Raw genomic sequence first — 22,126 nt, forward strand, 5'->3', positions numbered from 1 at the left:
TTTACAATGTTTAAATCCAGCCTCAAAAGGGTTCTGTTTAGCTGTGCATGTGACTGAAAGGAGTTTGTTCTGCACAATTCTTGTTTAATGTTAATTGTATGATGATTTTTTATGTTTTTATGATTTTAATGTCTTTCTTATTCTGTAAAGCACTTTGAATTACGTTGTGTATGACTTGTGCTATACAAATAAACTTGCCTTGCCTTGCCACTATAAGAAGCAACTGCACAGGTTTAGAGTCCTGGACCTGGAATCTATATGCACACCACAATCATTTGCCCAAAAGCAAATACAATAACTTCATCGATTTTTAAAATTACGCCTTATATATATAACACACTATGATGATTGTTGGAAAAGATGGGTCTAATGGTAATATTAATATACAAATAAGATATGAAGGCCCGTTATAACTATGCAATTAGGTCACTATCTACAGTTGAAGAGAAAGCTCAAAACATCTACATGTCTGGTGCCCAAGGTATGCCTTGTTTTAAGGTCAGACCTACTATTTCTACCTCTGGAGCAGGGCCATGTCTACAGGGGTGCAAAAGGATGCATTGTAACCTCATTTAAAGGTGTCTGCACCCTTATTTTAGATGTGTAAATTAAAGACACTTAATGGAATAGTACTGCCTTTGCACCTTCTTGAAACTCTGATGCTCCCTCAGCCAGTTTGGTGTGCACTGCTCTGGAGGTGTGGGTCTACTTCGCAGGACATGAGTAACATGGCCATAACCTTTAAAACTTGAGCTGACTGTATGACATATCGTCTGTCTGGTTTGACCACTTCATGAATGAAAGCCAGTTCTGACATTTCAGAGGCTTTGTGTTGTGTGAGGGAGGGATAAAGAAACGTGGCAAAAACAACGATGTGTTTCCTAATCCATAAAACGTGTGTCCACTGTGCCGCGCGCAGAGGGAGGGCAGAGCATGGGTGCAGCGCAGTCTTAGATATGCAAAAAAAAAAAACGTTATTTCAACTGCCCCAAGTGGAAGAAGGACTGAAATACAAAAAGACACAACAAAAGCAGCAACTTCAACGAGCAATTTTCATTCAAAAGGTGCCCATAGTAATATAGTTGAGCCTACCAAAATAAACACTTTCACAGAAAAAACATCTTTAAACGTGCTGTCCTTTAGTATTGCAGTAAGTGGCTGTGCTGACTTTTAGCCGTGTGGTTGTGGTGTAGTCACTTCACGTGCTGTAAGAAGTGCAGACTACATCCGATTTTCATCATAAATGTATTAACTGAAAGACTTAAAATAAAATATGTAAAGAGCGTTATAATACAATCCGAAGACATAGCTTGTTTAATCTTACTTAACTGAGCAGGAGACAAAATACTACTTCACAATTTTATTCAAGCATTCTTTTTCTCTTCCTTTATTTTGAAACACTTCCGGTTCGAGGCTGGCGATGTCGTCACCACGTGGAACTTGACGCGCGCGTGTGAAAGGAAGGGATGACCGCTGGACCGAGCTCATTTGTGCAGTGTGGCGTCCCGCGACTTTGAGACTCAGAGCTGGTTCCGATGAAACAAGTGAAGCCTGACTTGGGTCGTGTTTCCAAACCCGGGATAGACCTCCCCATGTCCTGAACCGCAGCGTCAAACATCTCTAACGGCGGACAGACGGATCGCTGATTTACTGTGGCTGTTTTTGACACTTTGAGTACAGACAAACAAGCGCTGAGGTGGTGGAAGATGTTGCTGAAGGAGTACAGGATATGCATGCCCCTCACTGTGGAGGAGGTAAGTTCAGAACTATTTTGCGCTTGTTTCTTTGTGTGTGATCACTTAGTAGTTTGGATTTGTTGGTCTGTGTGCTGAGAACTAGGATACAGCTACGAGCACACTTTGCTTGAAACGGTTTTTTTTTAGAGCTCAGTCCTCGCTTCCTGTGCGCCTTCAGCACATCTAAGGAGCAGATCCATGCGTAAACGTTTAGTTAGGGCTGATCACGTCGCCCAGTAGCAGCCGCAGTGACATCTAATGCTATGCTCTGAAGAGTTCCCTGTGCATCAAATGTTAAGCCTTTCTGGACGTTTCCCTTATTTATGGCATTTACAAAGTGGCAAAGACCAATCTTCACTCTCCCCGTGTGCAAATTTAGACCCGTTTTTTCATGCTTTATGTAAAACAACCCAAAGCAGTAGTTTGCATTGATTAACCACACAAATGAACACAAATGAACAGGCACTGTCTTCCAGACAGTTTTACAATCTCCCCCATGAGTCTAAAATTAGAGGATAAGATGATTATTCTCTTGTCCTGACATGTATTCTATTGAAGCTGTTCAGGCTTAATAACAGTCAGTCAGTTACCTCTAAGCTTTTTGTGGACATTATATTTGCTCTAACTCTTAACTTGGTCTTAATTGGCTTTTGTGAACCTGGCAACACAAGCTCATGTCATGGTTTCTTGTAACTCATTTTACTAGGTCCAAAACAATTGACAAAATCTGAATTAGTCACAGGCTGGCATAGAGCTGTGAGAAAACATCTGTCTGAATGCAGCGTGAATACCTTTGGATTGTTTTGGACTAAATAATTAGTCATGTGGGCGTTTCCATTCAACGTCAGGCATTTCTTTCTTTCATGTTTTTCATATTTAGTCCAACAAGGTGTGCACCATAAACACACTTATGACGTTGCACCAAATAGATTCAGTTAATTTTGTTTCAGATTTGGTGACTGTCATTTGAAGCTGCTTTCATATGGTTTCTTGCATCCCTGCTATCAGGACCAACCCGCAGAATTATGTTATAGTCTCATGAACTCTTACTTGAACAAATAAAAGAAACAGAGGTTACTGTTCAGTTCCTTTATCTTATCTTGGGTTACACACTGAGCTAAGAAACATCCCTTTCTCTACAAAGTTGACTCAAACTATTTCTTGCCTGTCCTAAGGAAAATGTTAGCGTGTAATAAAATACAGTATGAGTAATCAGAAAGGGCAGGGACACAGATGGAGAACTGATGGAATGAAAGATCCATGAGCAAAGGTTAGACTGCTAAAATCATGGAGGGGGACTTTGCAAGAAACCCGGGTTAGCAGGAAGCCATCGGATATTTACTTCTATGACAAATCCCTGGGGCTGTAGGCTAATGCGTTCACTCAGATTTGGAGTCAGAAGGTCATTCGAGGTCATGTCTCTCGTGTGTATTGTTTTGTGGGAGAAGATTAGTCGGCTGCTTTGCTGTGTTACATCATAAAGCCATACTCTACTACAGATGTTTATACTACTTTGACAGGCGCTGTACACAGCCTTAACAAAACTATGTGGAAATACTGAGTAGGATCATATTTGTCCTATGTGCTGTCTACTCTGAGGTCCTGCGTTTAGTCATTGTGTTGTTGGATTTTAAGCCTTAAAGCATGGGTTTTATGTGGTGTTAAACTACTTGATTCAGAAAGAATTCCAGCGCTATTCTGTGTCAGCGCTCAGTCTAGGTACATAAGTAAAAATAAGTTGTATACAAAAGTAGGTACATTTGTTGGAATCTCAAGATAACTTCCAATTTCAGTAAGGCGAGTCTGGATGTCTGTCGCTGAAGAGTCTCTGGAGTTTGAATACATTGCAGGTGCATACTGTGTGACACTTGTTCACACAAAGAGAGTAAGAATAGTTGTATTATCCAGGTTATACCCTGCCTTAGGCTCATAGATCATTGATATCTTTAAGATTAAGCACAACATGAAGTGCCACGTGAGATGCTGTATTGCTCTCCCAAAGCTACACATTTTGTCAAAATACGAGCATCATGAGCCCCAAATCTCTGCATTGGGAGGATATGTGTGAGAGTAGTACATCTGAGACAAGATTTGACTGAAACTGAAGCACTGTGCCAAGTCGTAATCGCTTTGTCTTTCCAGCGGCGCCTCAGGGATAACATTGCACTGTTCTTTAGCTGTGAGCTGGCTCATTTATCAGCCTCTGTTGTTGCCCTCATCTCCCTCTCTGTATGGCAGCGGCAGCAGGAGCAGCAGCAGGAGCAGTAGTAGTAGTAGTAGCAGTAGTAGTAGTAGATGGATGTGGGCCTTCAGTCTGTTATGTCTTCCTCTGCAGTGGCTCTCACCTCCACCCAAACCTCATCCAAAAAACGCTGACATCGGCCAAACTCCCTGTGCCTCTATAGCAGCAGCCTCTCTCAGAATCTGCGGTCACCCTTAACACGGTCAGGATGATGGATTTTGAGTTTTCAGCACTTTTTCAGGCCTTTCTGATGTGGGAGCATAGTAAAGAGAGCACCAAGGTGAAACCAGAGTGTATCCAGGCTTACAACGATCTGACACTATCAGCAAAATTAGAAAGAAGAATTAAAATATATTGTGGAAAGTGGTCAAGATTCTTTTGATGAAAATGATTGTAAATGTTTTAATTCAACTGTAAAAGGTGTTGAGTGAGAGGAGAAAATGGGGACATGGAGATGAATGCCTTTTCTCCACTCTGTGCGGCTCAACCTGAGAGAACACTGGACTACTAATGGGGCTTTTATGTTGTCTGGGTATTTAGCGTTAGTGCTAAATGCTTCTATTACGTTAAAAACCGGGCTAGTGTATAAACTGCACTCTAACAACCAATTCAACTTTGAAATAATAAATGATTAATGATAATGATAATGGTAGTTTAATTTAATAGTGCATTATTCATAGAACTTAGGGAGCTTGAACAATCTTTACCTAATTTAAACAGATATGCATGATTAGAATAAAAAATACACCATTTGTAACTTTATTTCTTTATTGTTATTTAAGGTATTTTGTGTATGTGTGTGTTGTGTGTGAGAGAGAGGATGGTGCATCGCTCTAAGCATTGATTGGTGCACTTAGAATAAAGTTTTGGCATTGGTACTGAGATTGAGATGTTGGTAAAAAAATAAATATTACAAACCACATCTGGACTTTGTCGCTGGTGCAGCTACGCTCTGGAAACTCCACTAAATATAAATGTGTTTATTTTGTGCAAGCTTGGAAAGAAAAAGTACACTATTTTAATACAACTATAAAACCTATTTTGCAATTATAAAGAAATTATTGTGATTCAAAACATGTTACAAGGGTGCTAATGGTGTCGCTTTCACCTTGTTACTTTATGTAACAAGCTATTAGGATCCCTATTATTAAGAGCTCTTTAGCAAGATTGGTTGGCATTGTTCAATCCACGGCTATGTTTCCATGACGGCAGTAGTTATTTCACACTCCTGGAGGGCGTTGTTGGTTGCTTTGTCCAGAAATGCTGTTATTTCAGAATAGCATATTGGCAAAGCACTTTTAGCACTGTATTCTTAAATGCCTCTTGTTCCGTGAAGTAGAACTGAAAGCCAACATCGATGCAATAAAAAGAATGAGTGCATTGAAACACGTCACTGATTATACCATCCTGTTGGTATGCCTGTTATGATAACGGCATGATAAGATATGTTATAACAAAGATATATGAAGATAAGTGGTAATATTGAAACTACTTTATGCCACAGATGCAATAACAGTAAAGCAAGATAATGCCAGTAAACCATTTTTAAACACAGTGTCCTTACGTGGCATAAGCTGCAACAAATACATAGCAGAATGAACCCATAATTAGCGACAGAAGTGACAGCTCAAATCTTATTGTGTTACAACAAAAAGACCCCCAGTCTCCCCACTTTTACAAAGAAAAAGTACACACGATACATTTGAATCACTAAACTATATCGTTCCAGGTTTCATATATTGAACGATAAGACAATAATGACTATATCGACTTATCGTTCAGTATATGAAGCTGGAACAATATTTTTTTTATTTCAGTATTTATCATGTGTACTTTTTCTTAGTAGCACTGGGAAGTTTTTGTTTATTTTTTGGCTATACGATAAGGTCCAAGCCATAAAAGGTTGAATTAATAACCTGTATGACTCATTACAGATGCAAACTAATGACTAAAGTGTTTCATTCTGCTGTTTATTTACTGCAGCTCATGATTTCTTCTGTGTTTTTGTGGTTTAAATCAGCTCTTATTGTGTCAGTGGCATAAATTAGTTTCAATATTATCGTTTATCATCTATATTTACTTCAGCAATATATCGAACTTCAAAATTTGTTATCATGACAGGCCTATTTTTCACTATCATTTGAAATGTTTATTTGTGCATTATGAAAGCCCCATTTAATCTACGCTCACCTGTTTTCCGATGACATGACCTTGACTTTTTAGCTCTGGTTCTGTTGCCCCCTCCCCTCGGTCTGTGTAGTTGGTATCATGGTAAGGTGCAACGGCTTTGTCATCTGGTGTACATGGCAATGATGTGATTCAATCAAGATCCTATTTACCATGATTTACTTGTGTGGAGGAAACCATGATGGCCGCTGATGGTCCATTATCCACGGATGATACGCTTCTCATTTCCTCTATGGCTCTGTGTGCGTTTGCAAATGTGGATTGAATCTGTCCAAATTTTGTTCTGGACCACGGCTCCCCTGACATTTTTGGACATCCACTCAAATCATTGTGGTTGCTAAGTGCAAACTAATGGGACTTTTGAGAAAGTTATCCCATCAGAGTACAGTTTGGTCTGTCACGATAACAAAAGTTGAAGTGCGATGTATTGCTGAAGTAAATATAGATAAAAAATGATAATACTGAAATCAAACCATAAAGCAAAATTGCCCCCAAAAACAATTCTAAATGTACAATAAAAAAAAAAAAACATGAGCTGAATGCAACACTTAAGTATTTTGTGTCTATAATGAGTCATAGTTTTTTATTCAAACTTCTACAAATCTTTATATTGCAAAAAAAATAAATAAAAAATAAATACAATAAATAAATAAATAAAAAACAATACAATAAATAAACAAATAATTAAATACAATAAATAAATTATAAGTTAAATATAATAAATACATACATACATAAAAAATAAATACATAAAATTAAAAAAATCCCACTACTAAGAAAAATTCCCCACGATAAATATTGACCACAAAAAATATTGCTCCATCTATCATGTGTTGAACGATAAGTTAGTAATGTGTAAAGTCATTATAGTCGTTATACATAAAGCTTTCTCAACCAAAGGATGAAAGGCAATAATGCAGTGTGGTCTTGAGATTTATGGCTGCCAAGATACATGAAAACAAGCCAGATAGTCATGTGTACTGTTTCTACATTGATCAGTTAGTGTTTTTTTCTCTGGGGGCATGCTTAAAAGCAGAAAATAACATTTTGGCTCTGCAGCGTGACCTATATGAGACACAAGGTCACATCATGTTCATTTCTTTTTGGGTTAAAAATACTGTAACTTTCCTGAAATAAAATGAATTCATTAAAACAAGATTAGGGCTGGCTTTGTGTAAGAAGATCTTTTCTCAGTTTTTTTTTTTTTCTGTGAATAAATATGGAGTACAATAGACCCCTCCAACCTAGTTTCCTTCGTTCCTCGTTGTAGATCTTGTTGTTGCTTTGTAGGCCTGTCACGATAACAAATTTATGCCACTGACATCATAACCCTAAAGTAGAATTATTCCCAAAAAGCTATTCTAAATGTGTTTAACCGTATTATACAAACTGGATTAAATAAATCGCAAAACTTTCCTGACTAGTACTAAGAAAAATCCCCACGATAAATATAGACCCTCAAAAATGGTCGTTCCATCAAACATTATACTTACTTATATTAACTGATAAGTCCAGATAGTATTCATTGTGACGAGACTATTGCTTTGACTCTGAGGTCAACACTGACTCTGCTCTGAAGACTGCACACAGGCTCGGTTCAGGCTCATTGTATGTCCATTACTCCAGTAAATGTTGCATAGATAATGGTATCGCTTGAGCGTGAAAGCACCTTTTAAAGTGGCCTTGTGTTTATTTGGTCACAGTATCAGTGGGCAGTGATCCACAATGTACCGAGTCTGGACTCTGACTAGACCAGGCCTTGTCCAAATGAATGTTTGCCTTTCTTTTGCCGCAGGCTCATTATTGCATACAACTGTCATCAAATCTAACTGCATGCAGCTTATTTTAAAATGTACTAATGTTTTTTTTTATTTTTATTTATGATCATAATTAATTTAACTTTAAAGTAACACCGTGTAAGTTTCTCGAGATGGCACATAACCTGAATGATTCCATGAAAATAGAAAGTTAAACCATACTTGAAAACATTCTCCATGGAGATAAACATGTTTTTCCTGTATTTTTCTGCGTAATTAAAAGTAGTGTTGTTCTGTTATACCACGTAGTGTGAAGATGTAGACTAAAGCTACTCAGTTTTGTTACAGCACAAGAGCAGAGATGAGTCTCTCTAAAGAACATGAAGTGAGATTGTGAGGACTAAAGTGTTGTTGTGTTGTTGTTAAATGTATAATAGTGTTGATGATGAGGTGTGCTCATTTAAGCACTTCTACGTTTCTACTTGGTCACTTTGTACCACTTAGTGTGGATATTCTAGCTATTCCAGTGTTGTCGTGTTAGTGCCATTGTCGTGTTAGCACCACTGTCGTGTTAGCCCTGTTGTGGTAAAATCACCACAGAGTGCAAACGACAACATCGCTAATAAGACAACAGCGATAACACGATTAACAGCACTACGTTTAGTGCTCACACCAAAGGCTCAATGAAAGTATCAAAGAGGTAACACAAATGTCTTTTCTGCCATTATTAGCTTGTTTTGTTTTTTTGTGTCTGCAGAGCCTCCACAGTCTGCATTTAACCTACTCTGAGCGCTAACATTAGCCACAGATGTCAACGGCAGCAGTGCTGACATCGTTTTCATACTGGAAAATACAGAGAGGTCTGAGTACTCGGCAATACGATATCTGAATAATGTGTGGTATCGGAGCTTTTGCCGATACCGGTATTGGTATCGGAACAATACTAATGAAAACATCCAAAACGAAAACATGCTTTTATTTTGGTATATTTCTTTGCTAAAATGTTACATGTAGGCTTTAATCTTTAATATACTTCTACATAAATCTCTCTTTTGTCCATTCAAAAGATCTAATATTTAATCATATCAAGATCTCTGAGACCCATGGGTGGTGTCACTGCTGCTACAAACTGAATGGAAATGTAAAGTTAGCATTTATATATTCATTTGTGTCTGGATCTTGTGAAGAGCTCAAAAAGATCTTGCAGGATTCACCGTGACAAATTGGGGGGGTGTATAAAAGGAGAAGCAGATTCTTTCATGTAAGGTGCTTGATATAAAGTGGATGCAATGCAAATGAAAAAAAATGGAGAGACAGAACAGAGGAGATGGAGGTGGCAAGGGACGTGTGCAGAGGCATGAACGAAATGTGAGGAGCTGAGCGAAGAAGTCAGCTGTGGGTTAATGGAGTTTTTCTATGAGCCTTATAATCTGAATGTACAGGAACAAAAAACCTCAGTGCATTTAAATACCTTTTTTTTTTTTGTATGTGGCATGTTCTTGGCCTTTCTGGCACAAGCTAACACACTGTAGGGATTACAGCAGAATCAATTAAGTTAGTTAATTTTCTTTGGTCAGTTGGTGTAATCTTTAATCATGTTAAAATGATTCATGAATAACATGAAAATAATGCATAACACTTCAGCCTCAACACCTTCAGTTTGTAGAATAACTATAGTTTAAGTCTCATTTTGCCCAAACCGCTTAACATATAGAATACAAGCCGAAAATCTATTCACAAAAACCCCCAAAAAACTCATCTATCGTGTGGCTCAGTTGGTAGAGCGTTTGCCCACTGAAGATTGGCAGTTCGACTCCTGCTCTCGACGTAAACATCATTGGTTGAGGGATCAGATCCACTGAACCCACAGTTTTGGCGGTGCGGTTCCAGCTCCCAAAGATAAATATTGTTGTTGTGTCCTTGGGCAAGACACTTAACCCACCTCGCCCCCAGTGTCTGTGTGCACTGGTGAATGTGTGTGTGTGAATGGGTGAATGGTTTCTGGATGTAAAGTGCTTTGAGTGCCTTGAAGGTTGAACAGGGCTATATAAAAATCTGACCCTTTACCATTTATCATGAAAGAAAACATATTTAGAAGTATATTTTAGCACACACACATACACACATGAGACACACAAATCCACACACGCACACACACCCACGATCCATGAACACTATGCATACATATAGGTATACGTACACATACACAGATAATTCATAACTGTTATAAATTTGTATGCTTAATAATGTAAGCTACATGATTTATTCTGTCTCTGTATTTTCCTATAATACTGGACCTACACATTTTTTTCTTTTTTATGTGTAAATTGTTTTGGAGCTTTTTAATGTTTTGTCCAGGCTGTAAGTAACTGGCATATTGCAAGTTTAGGATTACTAAAACTATCTGTGTAATCCCTCAGTCGTCCAGATCTGATCCATAGCAAAAGACAAAATTTAAACCTGTCAACTGGACAAATCGTTCACTCCTACAACGATTTGTCCAGTTGACAGATTTCAATTTCGTCTTTTGTTATTACTAAAACTAATTGCAAAGTATCACAGTATTCGATATGTGATGTATGTTTAAATTGGGTTCAGTTCAAAGTTCACATTTTAAACATCTCAAAGCGTAATACTATTTAAACCTGAAATGGAAACTGGTAAAACAAGAATCCCAAGCTGATGTTTATGTAATGTGAATAGCAATTTGAAAAGTTCCCACCAATCTAATGCGTCAAGCTACATGGCTATTTTTGTCAAGTTTAATCGTGTGTTTCCTAAATTGAGAAATACGGTAAACTATGCGCTTAGTGACCGACTCCAAGTTACCGCACCAGCTCTAACTCTGGAAAAAAAAAGCAGCGATCCATTTCTGGCGGCGTGGAAATATTCTCAGACTTTTGCGTCAGTAGCTGCGTGGTTGCATCAAAAGAAAAAGTGATTCATAAGTACGGCCATTTTCCGCTTCCTGCCACAAAGTTTCGGTAAGATCTACTCTGCTTCACAGTGTTAGCGTTGGGTTATTTTATTTTTACACCCGAGTTGAAAATACACGAGCCTCAGTCAGTGGTCATCCTGCTGTGCTGCTATGCCTCCAGCCCACACACAGGTGCAAGGAGTCTTTGGTCCAACGATCTGCTCATACACGCTCACACTCAAACACACACAAATTAGACGGACTATAGATAGCTGTATATGCCTGCGCACTTCATTATGGTGGTGCGTTTCCATGGTTACGGCTGTCATGCATCCCCGCCATTAGCCCATAGCTATAGAGTGGATTATAGTGATCGTAGTGTTAAGACTATCCCTGGGATCACTGTCAAATAATGAGCCTCACTTTGCCGTAGGGTTTTTAACATGTTGGCAAATGACATGTTTGTTTTCTCTTTCTCATATCTTTTTTTGGCTGCTAACGTCGCGCAGGCTGATCAAGTGCAGATTCTGAGCAGTCACCACAGTACTGTATATCAAACGTGTGTACTTTTTCTTTGCACAACTGGGAAAGTTTTGGTTATTTTTATGGCTATATGATAAGATTTAAGGTTGAATTCATCATTACAGATGCAAACTAACAACCGAAAGTGTTTCATTTTGCTGTTTATTTATTGCAACTCATGATTTTCTTAAAAAATATTTCACATTTTGAATAGTTTTTTGTGGTTTAAATCTGCTCTTAGTTTAAATATTATCGTTTGTCATCTATATGTACTTAAGCAATATATCAAAATTTGTTATCAGGAGAGGCCTATTTCTAAGTTAATCATATGAAAATGTAAAGTGGCTAGCAGTATGTAAATGGTACAATGAAACACTAAAGTAGTTAGTTCTAATATAAAGTGTCAAGTAAGTGAATTATTGGACCATCTTTCGACTCAAATGTCATCATACTGGCTTAACGCTACATAAAAAGAAGAAAATATTCATGTAGCTTATATCAAATGATACGTCGATAATCATCGTGACAGGCCGAGGTGCTGGATTTCTTAAAGTCCATTTTGGCCTGTACGCTAATCATAATGGCTAATCATGGGTTTGTGTTGAAACCAAATTATCATCTTGAAATCCCACCATAGCTGACAGTAAAGATTGGGACTGTTCTGAATAGGCATGTCATTATAACACATTTTGAAGGGTGATATATTGCTGAAGTAAATTCTAATTTATGCCACTGACACGAAATCCCAAGAGCAGATTTAAACCACAAAAACAATTCTAAATCTACAATATTGTTAAAAAATCATGAGCTGCAATAAATAAACAGCTGAATGAAACACGTTATTACTTAGTTTCCATCTATAATGAGTCACAGACGTTAATTAATTCAACTTTTTATGGCAAATGTTGTCACAAAGCCAAAAAAGAACCAAAACATTCCACAGTAGTGCAAAGAAAATGTACACACAATAAATATTGACCCCAAAATATATTGTTCCAGCGTTCATATATTGAGCGATAAATCACGTTCCAAATAGGAAGTGAGCATGGGCACGCTTCCGGCTCCATCGACTCCGGCTCCAATTCACTTTACATTGGAAAATTGTCAGCCCTATCTCTGTAACTGCTGCTCTCAGGCTCGTTATTTTGGTCTTAAAATGTTCTTATTGACCCGCTCTACGTGATCCCGGTGTTATTTCGCTATTTTGCCCGTGATTTAAGATATGAACATTAACAACAGACAAATCAAGCACGTTCTTTCCTCAAGATCATTCCCAGTAGCGTTAGCAACAGGTTTTATTGACAGCGTTGCTAAGTGCACGCTCACTGTTAAACCAGCAGTGCGGGCAGGAAGGGGCGTTACCTTCAACAGCCTCACTCCGGATTGGCTCTTTGGTTGCTATGATACTCGCGGTTGCAATTCCGAAAATAATATGGGACTCTACAAATTCATCTCTGTAACTGTAAGCCTCGATGAGCTTCATTTGACTGAATCTGAACGCTATGGGTGATGTAACTCTCCCTTAGTCCACTTCTTTATACAGTCTGTTATGGACCCAACACATATTCAAGAAGCAGCAAACGTTTCATAAGATAACATAATAGCCTAACGCTGCTGGGCTCGTTCAGCTTTCCTTTCATTTAGTATTTACTTTGACTATAATGACTGGCCTCAAGAGAATAAAATGTGACTCTGTAATTAAACAGAAAACCCTTTTAAAATGGCCTGATGTCCTCACTGCCTGCAGAGATGTGACGGCACCTTCATGTGGACCTTGTGATGTGCTGTAATTGCCAGATCACCTGACTATGTGACAAGCTCCTCACATGGCACTCTAAGCCCCAGACATTTTGTTAAAGGGAATGCCACTAGTTTTTGATTTTTAAAAAAAGAAATCTCTTGCTTTAATAATGTGTGTTAAACCTTTGAATAAATATAGCAAAATAGGTCAGTATTCTTGGGCCCTTTGGCAGTGTTTAGCCTTGGAGTGAGTATAAACACAGTGATTTTCATTAGTTTCACATGCAGCCATGAGGCACTTCAGATGCTAATGTCACTGAGTCAGACAACGAGCCACTGTTTAAATGTACTGACTAACTTCTGAAAACAGCAAATTTCTGAAGTCAAGACATTTAAGACTGATTTAGCATTGGGTCTTACATTACATTGGTAAAAATATGGCAACAATTTCTATTTCTTTGAACTTAATCTTCAATTCAGATCAATATAAAAAAAAAAAAAAATCTAGATTAAGCCAGCATTTTTCATCTGACAAAAAAAAAAAAAAAAATCACTTCAGTCTTGTCTCATTAGTCACAGTCTTAACCCCACACAGCATGATGATGTGAACTCCCAGACACGGGGATCCATCTTGTCCTGCTCCCGCTGATGTATTTGTGCTAAACGCATATCGGTCTGGCTTCTGCCGGGTTGAATAATGCATTGCCATTGATGTAGACGCAATCTCTTGGGTTAGTGACGATAATAATAAACCAAAGTGCTGACCGTAGACTATATATATAAATGGACATAGCTAACCTGCCAGCCGCCTTCCAAATAGGAAGTGAGCATGGGCGCACTTCCGGCTCCATCGAGTCTGGCTCCATTTCACTTTGTATTGAGAAACTATCGCCCCTCTCTCCGTAACTGCTGCTATCAGGCTTATCATTTTTTTTAAATGTTTGTATTAACCCGCTCTACATGATCCTGGTATTTTTATTTCTCTGTTGTATCCGTAAATCAAGATATGAACGTTTATAACAGACAAATCGGGCGCCTTCTTTCCCTGAGGTCCTGTCTGCTAGCGTTAGCAACAGGCTCGATTGACAACGTTACTAAGCACCCGTTTGATGTGAAACTCGCAGTGCGGGTGGGAAAAAGTGTTACCTTCAGCAGCCTCGATCTATGATTGGCTCTTTGGTTGCTATGACACTCACGGTCGGAATTCCTAATATGCAACTTGGCTCCTGATTCACCCCTGTAACTGCTGGCCTTAACGAGCTTCATTTAACTGGAACTGAACGCTATGGGTGATGTCTCACTTCCTTAGTCCACTTCTTTACAGTCTATAGCGCTGACCCTTTGTGTCATGTGACATGTTTACAGGAGTTAAAAGAGTTTTTCCATGAGAGCCGTTTGACTTGACAGCCCTCTTAAATGCTGAAGGAGGAGTCACACAGAAGAGACTTAATTTGTATGACTCCCGTGCACTGTGTGAGTTTAAAGTCAGTCGCATAAAAATTCTGAATGTCCATGGGTCATCCTCCTTTCAGTCTCCAGGATTTACAGCTTTGGAAAGGCAAACAGGGCCAGATGTGTCGTTCTTTAAATAGACCCAAATGTGTATTAACAAAATGGTTGGTCAATAACGATCTTAGAGCTTGCCCTTGCTGCTTTTATCAATGTAGATTTAGCATGACTATATATACAGACATTCACAGATTACAAAAGACTTTTCTGTTCATATGGTATTTGACTCCAACTTCTGATATGTCTTGTGCTTTTATGTTTTGATTGGGGCCAAACCAGGCAATCTTCCAGTCTTCCAGGAGTAGTTTTGTTGTTGGATTTATAGGAAAGGCACTGGTTAAGGATTATGCCAAATTTACGGAGGTGAAGAAGGAACTATGGAGTAATGTGAATAGTCAAGGAGCTATCCATGATTCAGTGAGTCCTTTGGGGACAATTATTGTGATTATTTTAATGATACTGCTGTTGAGTTGGAGAAAGTTGGACGGTGATTTTATTCTGATTGAGATGGAGGACCTCGGGGAAAGAAGGCGTGCGTAATGTTAATCTTCATATCTTGATTTACTGAAAGAATAGCGAAATAAAAAATACCAGAATCATGTAGAGCGGGGTTAATGCAAATATTTTAAGACCACTGCAGCAGTTACAGAGAGAGGGGTGACAATTTTTCAATGTAATTGGAGTCAATGGAGATGCAAGTGCACTCAAAAGCATGGCTAGCGCATTAGCTATGTCCGTTTATATATACAGTCTATAGCCTTGTTTCCATAGGGCCAAAAGCGGACCGCTGGATGTACTACCTTGCAAAGGGGTCAGGAATGCTTGCGGGGGATGGCGTTAGTCATGGGGGACCATTGAAGGACCAGCAGAACGTCGATGCTGCAGCTTCCTCCAGCCGAGTTGTGTGTCCGTGCTCCGGGTCCAGGGCTCTGACGTCACCTCAATATAACTAATATTAACTTAATAAATAAAATGAATTATAATTTCATAAGGCTGATGTCAGCGATTTACAGAAAGACATTTAGTATTCCAAGTTTGTGGTGCTGTAAGATGAGGTTATAGCTAAAGCTACGGTAAACACTCCGCTAATTCCAGTTTATTTTCAGTTTTTTGCATTTATTTCATATATCTGCACCTCTACACCGTGTTTTAACCCCTCTTTATTTAATTCATAGAGGTTTGCTAGTGCTAGTTGCATTATACACTGCAAGTATAATATTTCTTTTATCTTGATGGTAGTGCCAAGCATCGAACAGGAAATGGCTAGCTGGGTCAGTTTTGGGAAGCATATCAGCTCAAGAGATAATTTGCCATCACTGGAAATACGACAGTATATCACAAGATTAAGTCAGCCTCTGGTGAGAAACTATTATTTTATGTTTATATCTGTTTTTGCCATCTTAATGATGTTGATCTGTGTTGATGCTCCTGTAGCACCGGTCTTTTTATAGCCGCCTTGCATCTTTGAGCAGAACACAGGTCTAGCGGGACACACCCAAACAGGGCCTCGGCTGTTTGTAAAGGAAACTAAATTTTGAAGTACGAAATATAAATGATGAGTGATAATACTGAAACAAATTTATGGCACTGAGAAAAAAAACCTAAAGTAGAATTATCACCAAAATACTCTTCTAAATGTACCATATGGCTTAAAAACATGAACTTATTAATAATTTTATATCTACAATTAGTTATTTAGTCAACCCACTAGAGCCCAAATCCTATTGTAGAACAGAAATATGACAAAATGTTCTCCACTAGTATAAAAGTCCCCACGATAAAATATTGAGCCTCAAAAATGAGTTCCATCTAACATGTATTGAATGATAACTCGATATAGTAATCATCACCAAAAGGCTTAGTGTGTTTATTTCCTGCGCACTGCCCTGCTGTTTTCTAAATGTCCTGTTTGTTTGTGCTTAACATGTTGCTGATCACATCCCACACATTTTCTATGCGTGCGCCTATGAATCATTTGCCCCCGCTTTTCTTTTCATTCTTCCGACTTTTCAAAGCCAAGATCTCCGACTTCACCAAGGGGTAATGTCATGTCAAATTCTGGTGCCTGCACAGCTCTGCCTCTAAAGACACACAGCAGACACGAGCACAGGGGGATTTAAACAGGGCTTGTGCACTGGCTGTCTCTCTGTAATGAAGCTCATGTCAAGGAGGGATGCAGTCACGTTTCACAAAAGACAGTCGAGATTTGGTTTCTGTCACATTCTGCAGACTTATTAGAATTTTCCAAAGCTTTTTGCAAACATTTTTTCAGTAACCAAATCTCAATAATACTTTTTTTATTTTTTATTTCCTAACAACAAAGGTAATTGTTTTGCCAATTCTATAAAAATTCATTCAAAGAAGTATAAATTTGTAACTAGAGATCAACCGATATGGGTTTTTCATGGCCGATGCCGATATGTAGGGCCAATTTGATTTATTTTTTGCCCAAATTATCTACTTTAAATTTATTACATACTCCCCCCCAAACCATTTTTTAGCTGAAACCTATAAAGAGCTGTGTAGTCACGGTTCATCCAACTGTCTCTTTGTATTAAAGTGTTAATATAAAGCTTTGTGTGTCTTTTTTAGACGGCAGAACGACCAAAACAAAATATCGGCCAGTGCTGGAGATTTAAGACCGATACCCATTGTGCTAAACAGTCCAAACATCGTCCCGATACATCGCCCAACCGGTCTATCTCTATTTGTAACCTGTGCATGCTCAACCTCACAGCAACCACGTTTTTTTATAATGAATATGATTAAGCTCTGGTGGATTTGTTACTGACTCCAAAACATTTTCTCCTTCCAACTTCCTTCCCCTCTGCTCCCCGCTAATGTCGCTGCTGCCACACACACATAGGGGCTGGTCTCACATGCTCGTGTGCTGGCCAGTATCAACAGAAGAACCATTATTTCAGAGGGAAAACACTTTTGTGAATTAGCTGAGAACATTGCAGAGGCTTATTTGACTTTAATAGGCTTTTGACGTCATCCGGGAGCACAAGTGGACTGAGAGGTGTGTATTTAACAAAGTTCTGTTCCGGAGGTCTTAACAACAAACTCTGCTCTTAGTGTATTTGGCTACTGCCCCATAGGCATCAAGATAATATAGGAGAGCAGGGAAGCAGTGACCGCAATGTAAACATTATTTAAGGAGTAGGAAAAAAAAAAATACTTTGTTGTAGTTTCTTCCTTGTGCTGGTATAAAAATATAGGTTATAAAACTTTTTGATTGACCCATATGCATTTTTTCATGGCTGATGTACATGTAGATGATTGTATAGACCCATAGACTGAGACTTCACCCATAGCGTTGGGCTCCAGTCAAATGAAGCTCATTGAGGCCCGCAGTTACGAAAGAGCCAATCCAGAGTGAGGCTAATGCTGCCAATCAAACCTGTTGGTAACGTTAGTGGGAGTGACCTCGGTGAAAGAAAGAGTCTGATTTTTCAGTTATTAATGTTGAGTTACAGACACAATAGTGAAATAAAAATACCAGGATCACGTAGAATGGGTCCATTTGAAAATTTTAAGACCAAAGATGAGCCTGACAGCGGCTGATTTGGGTAATTTTCCCCAAATTATGTTTAGAATTTTAGACTTCATCCATGACGTATTTTACTTCAAACTGGATAAGAGAGCAGAACATTTTTGCATTACCATCTTTGGACTAAAGTGTTCAAATAAAGTTTTATGCATATATTCTTAAATTTATGCTTATTTAGTCAGCTTGTTGGGCCAAACCAAATAACATCCTGTGCTGGACATTTAAGGCCAATAGTCGATACCCCAAAAGGACAAATACTGGCCCAATATATCAGCCAACCGATATATATTGAGCTATTTCTGTTAAAAATGCTGCAGTTACAGCAATATACTGGGCATTACTCTTTCATTTTAAGTAATTACATAATTTATATTTCGGGGTCTGTCACGATAACACATTTTGAAGCACGACATATTGCTACAGATAAACAATAACACTGAAACTATTTTATGCCACTGATTAAGATTTAAATAAAGCAAGGTAATCCCAGCAAACCCTTTTTAATTTAAAACACCTAAGATGCAAAAAATAAATAATAGAATGAACCAGTAATTAACCATAACAGTGACTTCTTCAACCCTCTACAGAGGGTCTTATCACAACTAAATTAACAAAAATCTTCCCACTTTTACAAAGAAACTGGGCACATGATAAATATTAATCCCAAAATATATTGTTCCAGCTTTCATATAATGAATGATAAGTCGATATAGTAATTATTGTGACAAAGCTACATATTGGCCTTTAAATATTGGCATAGCATATTAGCTATTGACTGCTTTCAATTTCATAAATCAGTTTCTGCGTCAGCAATGAACCAGTCCCATATTGGCCAATCTTTTGAGTTGCCATGGCATCTATGTGTTTTTAACAGATCTGTGTGTGTATTCTGCTCTTTTGCTCACATGCTCTTGAAAAACATCTGCCTCGTCTGTGGCTGTAAGTGGAGCGACTGCCAAATGTTTGCAAATGGATGATGCAAGCATCTGGTCAGAGAAGTGGGCAGCGCTCCAGATGAACCGTCCGCTGCAGCCAAACTCTTGAGCTCAACGTTAGTTTGTTTACCTCCCCCCTTCCTCTGCTGTGCGGCTCCACTGCTCTCACTCAATACAGAGGCACACTGAAAGAGCAGAGGAATTCACCACTAGAAGTCTGAAGAGAATAAACAAAGAATGGGGCGATGTTAAGACTTTTGACAAATGGGGCATAATTCAGAATATGTAATCGCTAGCTAAGCTTTAAGTTTCAGAACACGGCTGATTCTCTGATCCAGTAGTTTTGGGAAGTAATCATTTGTACTCTTTGTTGAATCTGTAAATGTTTGGGCTATTTGGATTATCATAAGTCTGTTTCATAACTTTATAAAATAACACTATGACACATATTTTACAAACAGACTTGACATGATTAAGAATATTGTGTTTGCACAGATTCTCTCCCAATGATTTCTTAGGTAAACTCAAAGACTATAATGTAAGGGTTCTGCAGGGTAATCGTCACTGTCTGTATCTCAGAGTTTACTTGTTGATTAGTGTAAACCATATTGACCCAACAAACTGCTATCTAGATGTCAGACCACACAGCTGTGCTAGACGCCCTAATGCTGCGTCAGGGGTGTCAGGTAGGGCTGTGGCAGTTAAAGAATTTCCCTTGCTGTGGGCAAATTCTCAGCACAGAAGAAACCAAGAAGTGTGCGCATGTTTCCGCAGTGTCAAAGCAGCACGATGCTGCACTTTCCTGTAGTTTATCCTCTGTAAGCTCGTCTCTCCCTTTCTTCCTCACGCTTGCTCGTCTGTGTGTTATGAAACGTGTGTCACTTCCTGGATTTGGTCCAAAATTCCGAACCCTTGCGTTCACACTGCACAGGATCAGAGTTTGGTCCGGACCAAGATGTCACTTTTTCCGGCCCAAAGGACCAGCTGTTTGGTCTGGTCCATGGTCCACAGGAGCATTCACACATGGACTTCGTACAAAACTAACCTGGAAAGTCCAAAAGTCTGAATCAAAGACTGCAAGTGTGAAAGCACCCTCAGATTTAAATGCAAACTATTTTCAGTTAGTGGAACTATGGTCAGTGATGGAATGTAACAAAGTAAAAGTAGGAAAGTATTGTACTTAAGTACAAATTGTAGGTATCTGTACTTTACTTAAGTTCATTTTTAAGATTTAAGTTTTATATACTTTTTACTTCACTACATTTGAGAGCAGGTATCTGTACTTTTTACTCCACTACATTTTGAACAAGACTGAAAATTAAAAGTATTTTTTTTTACAGTTTGAGAGATGCTGAAAAGGCGAGGAGTTTATTTTTAAGACGTTCATGGTTATACATTTGAAGCCTTATAAGCCTTTGAATATGCACAAAATATTTTTACTTTTTACTGTTTAGGTAGATTTTTAAACAAGTACTTTAATACTTTTGAAAGTATTTTTTTTTCATGTGATACTTATACTTGAGTATTGTTTTGCTCCAGTATTTGTACTTTTAAGTAACAAAATGTAGTACTTCTTCTGCCACTACCCCTGTTATAAGCTTCTATTCACATGGACTGTTGTTTTGGAAATCTGCTGCGTGTTTGTTGGATTGGTGATGCCCTTTGTAACTTTGTGATGGAAACAAGGTTGAGTTCAGCACAGTCACGGAAGTGTAGGTCACACACACTTATGTTCCACTTATTCAGCCTCTTCGGGAGTTGTGCTGTTCAGCCTTTTCTCGCTGTAAAATATTTAGTGTGTTGTGTAAATAAAATAAAGGTCAGAAAACCTGTCCAAAAATAGCTATTCAGCATTATTTAAATGGCATCATTGCAGACATAGACTGTGTTTTTTATTTTGTACTCTTCTCCTTTAATGTTAATTTTATGATGATTATTTGTAATTAGGTTTTGATTAGTTTTATTGTGATTTTACTCAACTGTTTGCCTCGATGAGTTTCTTTTGACTGGAGCTGAACACTGGGTGACGTCAAACTCACTTAGTCCACTTGATCACATGAACATAATCTTTGTTTACGGCCTTTTTTCTTTTATATAATTTTATTTTTGTACATTTCCAGTTTGAGTAGCAGTGCTTATGACTGCAGTACAAATAAAGAAAATGTTTAGAAATCAGTTCATAAGTTCAAGTTAAGCAAATAAAACATCAGAACAGCTAGTTTAAAATAAAATAGTTGGACCATTTCCAGGTCCGGTGGCAAACATCCAGAGCCGGGCATTAGGTTAGAACTGTTGCTCAGGTGATTTACAGCGTCTATTGTGTTGTCTTGGCAGCTTCTTGGTCCACTACTTTAGAGTGCTGGCTGTCTGTGGCCTTTTTGTCTGTCTCTGTAACTTAATAAAATGGTTCCCTTGACCACAATCATGTATGTTTTCAGAATGTTCAGATGCAGTTACAAATGATTTAGTGCTTTCCATTTTTATAGAAAGGGTGTAGAAGGTTGCCTGCAATACATAATCTAGACAGAAGAGTAAACACTTCAGATTTACTACATAACCAAATGCATTGGAATGACAAACATGGCTAATTTAAAGGCTCAGAACAAATGGCTTTGAGGCAGAAGCATTAAAAACAACCTACAGTAACTTGTGTGACTTGTGTATTAACTTGCATAACTTGCAACAATGTATTTTTGTCATCTTTTACACCTACACTATGAAATTACTTTTCCAGAAAATTGATACAATTAACAGTCATGTTACACTATTTTATTTTCTGAGCTATAATGTTGTTTCCTCATCACAAACATACCCAGAGTTGTGTTTTGTTTCATTCACACGTTTAGCACACAAACTTTGCATATTTAGTTCTTCTCTCAAACTGAAAAACTGTTCCGTCTTGTGATGTCATGTGGTAATACAGGAAGTGCGCAACTGTGTTTTTAAACTCCATACATCTTCACTAGAATCATTTGGATGATTTCAGCCCTGGAATTGCTCTCCTGGACTAAAGATAAAAGGTAGTTGT

The 22,126-nt window shown here is 38.3% G+C and overlaps 1 protein-coding gene across 1 annotated transcript in view; it reads left to right on the forward strand.

The window, feature by feature from the left end:
- The first annotated feature begins 1,445 nt into the window (after positions 1-1,445).
- The window catches only part of LOC117374170 (cytoplasmic phosphatidylinositol transfer protein 1-like), a 62,750-nt gene continuing 42,069 nt past the window's right edge, over positions 1,446-22,126 (forward strand). Inside the window, exon 1 of the mRNA XM_033970350.2 lies at positions 1,446-1,754. Coding sequence (XP_033826241.1) covers positions 1,707-1,754 — 48 coding nt within the window. The 5' untranslated portion in view covers positions 1,446-1,706. The remainder of the gene's footprint in view (positions 1,755-22,126) is intronic.

Source organism: Periophthalmus magnuspinnatus, chromosome 1, assembly GCF_009829125.3.
Source record: "Periophthalmus magnuspinnatus isolate fPerMag1 chromosome 1, fPerMag1.2.pri, whole genome shotgun sequence".
In the NCBI taxonomy this organism is placed as follows: domain Eukaryota; kingdom Metazoa; phylum Chordata; class Actinopteri; order Gobiiformes; family Gobiidae; genus Periophthalmus; species Periophthalmus magnuspinnatus.